The 7,507-nt window shown below is 46.1% G+C and overlaps 1 protein-coding gene across 1 annotated transcript; it reads right to left on the bottom strand.

Moving 5' to 3' along the window:
- Positions 1-3,865: 3,865 nt before the first annotated feature.
- Positions 3,866-6,773, bottom strand: CCN1 (cellular communication network factor 1). The gene is made up of 5 exons (XM_037136553.2): positions 6,467-6,773; positions 5,969-6,182; positions 5,263-5,619; positions 4,919-5,130; positions 3,866-4,803 (listed from the first exon to the last, which is right to left on the bottom strand). The coding sequence occupies exons 1-5, from the start codon at positions 6,533-6,535 to the stop codon at positions 4,501-4,503; spliced, it is 1,155 nt and encodes a 384-aa protein (XP_036992448.1). The 5' UTR covers positions 6,536-6,773; the 3' UTR covers positions 3,866-4,500.
- Positions 6,774-7,507: the final 734 nt, after the last annotated feature.

Here is a 7,507-nt window from a genome sequence, read left to right as displayed (position 1 = left end):
AAAACTTAAGGTCTTAAAATAACCATATTAATTTGCTATAACATGGATCATGAGTTCTGGTCAAGTCCATGAGTAAGGGCTTGACTGGTAGTTCATCTCCGATTCACAAGACATCAACTTGTGATGCAGCTGGGGCTGGAGGACCCACTTCCAAGATGGTTTTATCACACGTGTGTGATGCCCAGGTACTCCCTGACCTTTCTCTTTTTCCACGTGGTATCTCGCCCTCTAGGGCCTGTCCATGTGATGTGGTTCTCACAGTCTGCTGGTCTCGGGGTAGTTGTACTTCTTATGTGGAAGCTCATTTCGAAGAGAAAGGAAGGAGGAGCTCCTAGCCCATGATACATTTGGAACTAGCACCATGTTGCATCACTTCCTAGATATTCACTGAATAAGCAGTCAAAGAGTCACATCACGGAAAGAGATGCGGGATGGGAGACACTGCAGCCACCTTCAGAGAATACAATATGCCACAGTGAGGAGGGTATTTCAGCAATTCAGGCAAGACATGATGGTGGCTTAGATTTGGACATAAGAAAGGGGTGGATTTAGAACATATGAGCAGAATATATGAGAACTATAAAGCACTAACGAATGCATCTGAGTACTTGTTTAATTGAATTGCACTTTATAAGATTACATGAATGAGCGTTGCCCACCACCAATAAAGTAAGTCACAAACAAGTGTGTTCTATTCACAGGACACACGCATCATTGTCATGCTTCACAGTGTGCTTTGTTTCAAAGAATGAGTTATTTAGGGCAGGGACTGGATGAGGCCCAGCGATCAGGGCTATACAGGGAGATGAACATGTGGACCTATTGACTGTGAGACCCAGGGGTTGCCACATCCTACACCAGGCATGCTTCAAAGGCTTCACAGAGATGAGTTCACATGCCCACAGAGAGACCTGAGCAGTCTCACTTCCTACACTCAATTGCTTAAGGAGACAAAGTTTTCAAGGTATGGGAATCAATGCACCAAAGATAGTGTATGCAAAAGAATGTTCTGACAAAAAATGCTGGAAGCTGTTTTCCATTTTAAACAAGAAAGCACCATCCAGAAACTTGCCCACAGTCACCCAGTAAATTAATGGCAGAGTTGGTGGGAAAGACATGCCTCCAGATTCCAATCTGGGATTCTTTCCACTGCATCACCTGCCACTCTGAGCAGAACACAGCTCTGCTCTGCACTGTGGTCCTGCTGGACCCTTGCTAGTGCTCAGCTGACTTTCAAATACTGCCAGATGGCAGGAGGAGAGGTTGGGAACAAATCAAGTCTGGTATCTCCATTGGAAAAATAGCTGAAATACGCTTTGCTAATTTTGACCCAGTCACATCTCTTCGTAGAGTGGACACGCATTTATGTGAAAATCTTCAGAGCTGGACATTTAGTATACTTGTAAGTGTCCAGCTGAATATTTCTTAAAATTCACTAAAATTCTAAGACTCTGGGGTCATTGTATAACTCTCAGTTCTTATATCTCCATCAAGACTAAGAAAAACCCACTAAGGTCTTTTGAATTGGAAAGTGAGAACAACACACACTATTAACCGTGCACAGAGGGGTACATATATATCATGGTGAGTGTTTATTATGTGTGTAACTTTTCTTTCATACATGCAGATGCACGGTTTTTTATTTTGTTTGCTCAGTATTTGCAGGAGGCAGAGCTCCATGCCAGACCTAGGCAGAAGTTATATGTTCTAAATCACATAATTTCACTCTCAACCACTTTAAATTTCTTCACTTTTTTCTATAGCTAAACAAAATGGAAATAATTTGCAGGTACTCATCTTTTACTCTTTCTTTTCTTTTTATCCTCACCCAAGGATGTGCCTATTGATTTTTTTTTTTTTTACAGAGGGGAAAGGAAGAGAGAGAGGGAGAGAAACACGGTGTGAGAGAGAAATATCCACCAGCTGCCACCCTCACACGCCCCGACCAGGGACCAGACTCATAACCTAAGTATGTGCCCTGACTGGGAATTGAACCCATGACCTTTGGTTTACTGGACAATGATCCAAGCAACTGAGCCACACTGGCCAGAACCTATTTATCTTTTCAGTTAATTGAGCATTTTTCTTTAAACAGAATCAGCACTCATGCATTACTTATTGTATTTACTACAGTAAGATTAATGACCCAAAGGTCCAGCGTGTTCCCATGCTAGATCTTGTTTCGCATTTGAGCTTATTTGGACAAATATCACCTCCTTACACCTTAAAAGATCTGTAAAATATTGCTCTTTGATCTCTGGGTAAGAAGTAATTTGCTAGTCGCTAGTGTTGGAGAAAAATATCTCAGTGTTGGTGTGTGGGAATCTGTAAATTTTACCCATGAATTTAGATGTCTGTTCAACAAAATTGCACCTCAAAAACCTCACACCTTTATTAGGTTTTGCGTGTTATACTGCATTGACAAGTTTAATTGCATTCAAGATCGAACCAGGTGGTGTTTAAATTCCCAAATACCTTAAAGTTTGAACGCCTCAGGCAGGAAAAACTGACTCCTCAGTAGGCACAAATTGTAGTACTTCAGGCAAGACATTGTCAAAATCAGAAGTGAAGGCCTTTGCCCATCGATTTTAGCATCATACTTTCATGCATTTCAGTAAGCCTTTAAAACAGATGCTTAGGCAGTGCTTTTCTGCAAGTCTTCATAAGAACACCAATATTTAACTATTTTGAAAAATCACCCTTACAGGACCCCAGGAGTTGTCCCCCTCCTCCCCTTTTGAAGCACTTTCTCTTATTGCCTAAAAATTCAAGTACTCTCTTAACCAAGTGCAGACTGAAATATTTCACTATGGATTTGAACAGGAGCCAAGAAGGTCGATGAAAGGAAAACTTCTCTCTATAAAAGGTTTATTGTCAGCGCTTTCTAAAGATGTAGTTTTTTCTAAAACAGGCTACCAACATTTTCACAAACATTAGCACAGGCTTCTCAACCTCTTCTAACCTATGATTCAGGTCCTTTTCTTTCAGGAATGCTCTGCATCTAAGCCTTTGACCTTCAGGACAACCAACTCTTTCTAACTGTTCCCTCCTCCACCAGTATAATGTATATTATAAAAAGGAAAGGGGGATGGGACAGCTCAGTCCTCACGCTACTGGAAAAGTACTTGAAATTCCTTGCATTCCTTTGCATTTAACAGCGTGTTTACCTAATCACCAGCTTATTAGGATTAACACCAGTCATCGCTTCAAGTTTATTCCGTGAAGATAAACTGACTCTTATAGACACAAAGACTTTTTTTTCCCTCAGATCCCAACCAAGGGCATGTTTTAGTAGTTCACCTTAGTCTCCAAAACAATATCGGTAAAATATGAAGTTGTAAACAAGTGACCGTTTATAACACATGACCCAACCACACTTAATGTCACCCATCCATGTGCACATGTGCGGGCTCAGTTGTGGGCTGTTTCCATTCAAGTTTTTCTCCTCTACTCCAGCTGCATACACAATAACCTAGTGATTAAAATGATAAATGACTCTACCATGCCAACCTCACAGTGATTGGGTGATGGAGACCCTTAGCTTTGATTTTTTATATAAACAAGGCATTGTTATTTAAATCACAAACTTGGCTTCAGATTCCTTCTCGTGCTTCTCAGTGCCTGGTGTTCAATGCAGTTTTTTATGCAGACTATATTTAAATGCAAAAATCTTTCTCTACTGATGATATAAAAGCAACCGTTGTTTTACTTTTGTGGGTTATTTCCCTGCTCTATCCCAAGTACCCAGCGCTGACCCTGAACTAAACAGACACTCAGTAAACCCCACTTGAATGCTTGCATAATGACTTTGGGCGATCTCTAAAAATATCAAATGTCATACACTCAGATATTAGGTAAATATTTCTTTATTAAATGATTAATTCCATAAATAAATTCTTTTCACTGAATATAAAATTAAAGTCATTTACAAATTATTCCAGTATTACATTTCCCCACCCTCCCCAAAAGCTACATCTTGATAAATAAAAACATTCAGTCTTAAAAACACCTGATTTCTGTTTGCAGTTTAGAGTGCAGATAGCTGCCTCTCATGGACACTCACAGAGTGTCCCCTTCAGGAGGGGATGCAGCCCCCTCCCACTTATTTCTGTCAAAGGATGAAGGCTTTAACTGTCCAAATAATCTTATTATCTTTTACAGTTTCAGAACTGAAAGGAATAAAGCCTACAGGAAAACACGCTTACTAAATAATTTACAAACAGAAAACAGAACATCATCAACAAACACCACACGCTCCAAAATGAAGCAGTAACATGTGCTCCAATATTATGAAGCAAAGTATTTTCCAATTGCGGCTGCATTAGTGTTCATCCACACCAGCATACCTGGCAGTTTCGAAATACCTTAACACTACTCAAGAATGAGCAATACATCCCTTCTACAATGAGTCCCTTCACCCCCACCTCCCCCACCCATGTCTCCATGATTCTGGCACTCTCCCCCATTTGTCCACCCTCGTGCTGGAAACCCAGGTGGCATTTAGTCCCTAAATTTGTGAATATCATTGAACAGCCGGTAGAAGGGAAACGCAGCCTCGCTGGCATGCGGGCAGTTGTAATTGCACTTGCAGGACTGGATCATCATGACGTTCTTGGAAAACATCTCCCCATCTTCACAGCGGAAGCGCATCTTCACAGTCCTGGTCTGCTGGGGCGTGCAGCATCGGCCATCCACGCAGGAGCCGCAATACTTGGGCCGGTATTTCTTCACACTTGAACATCCAGCGTAAGTAAACTTGACTGGCTCGGGAGATTTCTTGGTCTTGCTGCATTTCTTGCCTTTCTGTAAGAAAGACGAGAGAAGAAAAGTTAGAGGCAACGGTTCTCTTTCTTGGAAGCGAGGTTCACACCTCACCCAGCTCCCAGGGAACAGTCCACCTGCCGCCGCAGGCACTTACTTTTAGGCTGCTGTACATTGGCTGTCCACAAGGCCGCACTTCACAAATTCGTGTTTCCTTCACCAGGCGGCATTCAGGGTTGTCATTGGTGACTCGTGTAGAGATACCAGTTCCACAGGTCTTAGAGCACTGGGACCATGAAGTTGTTTGAACGATACATTTCTGGCCATGTAAAGAAGGGTTGTATAGGATGCGAGGCTCCATTCCAAACACTAAAGAGACAAATAAGAAAGATGTCTCAGAGGCTTACTGACAACAGATTCAAGTCCTCGGTTCTACAAAGCATCATATAATACTAGGAATGTATTTCACTACTGTGTTTTAAGGGCTCAGTTTCAACTTACCAGGGAGCTGCTTCAGGGAGCCACCTTCTCCAAATGCAATTAATTCATTGTTCCTCGTTAACTCCACCTCCGAGGCATCGAATGTGGGCCCCTTGCCCAGGAAATCATCGCTGTCCTCCATGGGGTCCTTGGCATGATCCTCATCACAGACCCACTTCTCACAGCACTGTCCAGTAACTTTGACCAGTCGAGGGTTGGGACAGCCCAGGTTGGGGAGAGAAAGTTCTTGGGGACACAGAGGAATGCATCCCACGGCACCATCAATACATGTGCACTGATGTTTACAGTTGGGCTGGAAACTTTCCCCGTTCTGGTAGATTCTGGAGTTATATTCACAGGGTCTACCTTCTGACTGAGCTGCAGGAAGCACCAAAAGAGAAAGGGAGACGAGAATCAAGTTAAGATTCCGAGCCACGGCCTGAAACGCATACATATTTTCTGCTGTTAAATTCAATTTATGGTAAAGTTCCCTACAATTCCCCAGAGACTCCAGACCAGAACAATAAGTTAGTCAGGAATCACTTTTCCGTATGCGCTTTTCGTTGGGCCCAGACACACTGAATTGCATTCCAGACTGCTGAAATCATGTGCCTTTCTGCCAAGCTACCAACAACAAAGCATCACCATACATGGTCTCAAAATTACTAAACTTCTGGACTACGGGGACTATTATTTTTTTAAAGGGGCCAAACCACAAGCATCTTACCTCTGCAGATCCCCTTCAGAGCGGTGGAGCTGGCGCCGAAATTGCATTCCAGCCCCTTGGTGTGGTCGCAGGGCTGCGTTTTGCTGCAGTCCTCATTGAGCTGCTTGGCGCAGACCTTACAGCAGCCGCAGCCGTCCCAGACCAGCCCGACTCCCGGGGCGCACTTGGGCGCCTCCAGGGGGCAGTGGCAGGCGTCGGGGCAGGTGGCGCGCGCCTGGAGGGGGAGAAGACTCGCGTGAGACTCAGAGCAATGAGCAGGAGAGCACCCAGGGGCATCTCTGATCCCGTCCAGCCAGCCCGGCCACTCCGGGCAGGGCTTACGTTGGCCAGGAGGCCCCGCACACATCCTTACGGGGAGTTTAAAGAAAAAACTACCCTGAAATGCCCCCAAACTGTTTAATTTAGGTTGGTTTTTGGTTTCTTCCCTGGGGTGGGCAATCTGGGGAAAGGCCAAGGCGCTGGGAGAGCGGACACGGAAGAGGAGGCAAAAGAACTCACCGCCTTGCCCAAGTGGACGATGAAGACGACGATGAAGGCGACAAGTGCACTGGCCTCGAAGAACCTCATTGTGGCGCGCAGGAATCCAGGCAAGCACCGAAGCAAAGACGCCAACACACCGGTGCGCAGCGCACAGACACTGCGAGGCTGGGTCGGGGCCGCTGGTGCGGGGGCCAGTGGCAGGGAGGCGAGGACAGCGGTGCCGAGAGGGCTACGGACGTCCTTCTGTCCAGGTCCTTCCTGCGGAGGAGCGGCGAGCTCGGGCACTGCTCGGGGCGCTCTCGCTCGCGGTCTGCTCCAGCGCGCAGAGCCCGCCTCTTATACGGGCCGGCGGCGGCGCCGCCGCGTGTTGCGGTGACGTCGGCCCGGCTGCGCGTTCCAGAATTCTCAAACATCCCAGGAATGCGGCTGGCGCGGGCTGCGGCCAAGCCCCTCCCCCGGCTCCTCGCACCTTCCCCCTCCTCCCCCCCTCTTCTTTTTGGTCCCGGACCCAAGAAAACAATCTTCCGTTTTTCCACTCTAAATAACGACTTGTATTGGGGAGAGCTCTTTGGGGGGGGGATGAAGGTGGAAGGGGTCGAGCGGGGCGAGTTCAGAACTTTGCCTGGACTGGGAGGTGGGAGGACCTGAGAGGGAGGAACAAAAGTCGTTCTGTTTGGTGATGCCGTGTTGACCCGGCAGCCCTGGAAGCCCTCAACCGGGAAGGCAAAGAGCTGCTTGCTTGTTTACAGCGAAGGTGAGAGGCCAGTTATCTGTTGAGAGAAGCGGCTCTGAGCCCGTGATCCACTTGTGCACTTCATAGAGACGTGCTCGGATCCAGTCCCAAAGCTTTGGCATGGTGTTTATTAGCTGAGATAAGTGTATTGCAAACTAATACTCGCAGTGGCATTTATGAATGAGAAGGGGAGAAAATCAACTTCCCCCTTGTCTGGCAAATTTCCAGGCAGAGGTCTTCCCTCTTCCGCGCCCCCCCCCCCGCCCACCCCCGCGCTCTTCCCTCCCCTTTTCGGTCTGTCGTACTTGTTTGTTTTTGGAGGTTCC

This window comes from Artibeus jamaicensis, unplaced genomic scaffold, assembly GCF_021234435.1.
Source record: "Artibeus jamaicensis isolate MK-2021 breed Jamaican fruit bat unplaced genomic scaffold, CSHL_Jam_final scaffold_1019, whole genome shotgun sequence".
Taxonomy (NCBI): Eukaryota; Metazoa; Chordata; class Mammalia; order Chiroptera; family Phyllostomidae; genus Artibeus; species Artibeus jamaicensis.
Note: the sequence above shows the minus strand (reverse complement) of the source record. Positions and strands in the feature narration are given on the sequence as shown.

Bases quoted from the DNA above. Each gene is read 5' to 3' on its own strand.
- CCN1 (XM_037136553.2), bottom strand. From the start codon at position 6,535: ATGAGGTTCTTCGAGGCCAGTGCACTTGTCGCCTTCATCGTCGTCTTC. The intron at 5,620-5,968 runs GTAAGATGCTTG...TGCTTCCTGCAG, and splicing joins TCTGAAGGGGATCTGCAGAG to CTCAGTCAGAAGGTAGACCC. The intron at 5,131-5,262 runs GTAAGTTGAAAC...TTGTCTCTTTAG, and splicing joins CTCCCTGAAGCAGCTCCCTG to TGTTTGGAATGGAGCCTCGC.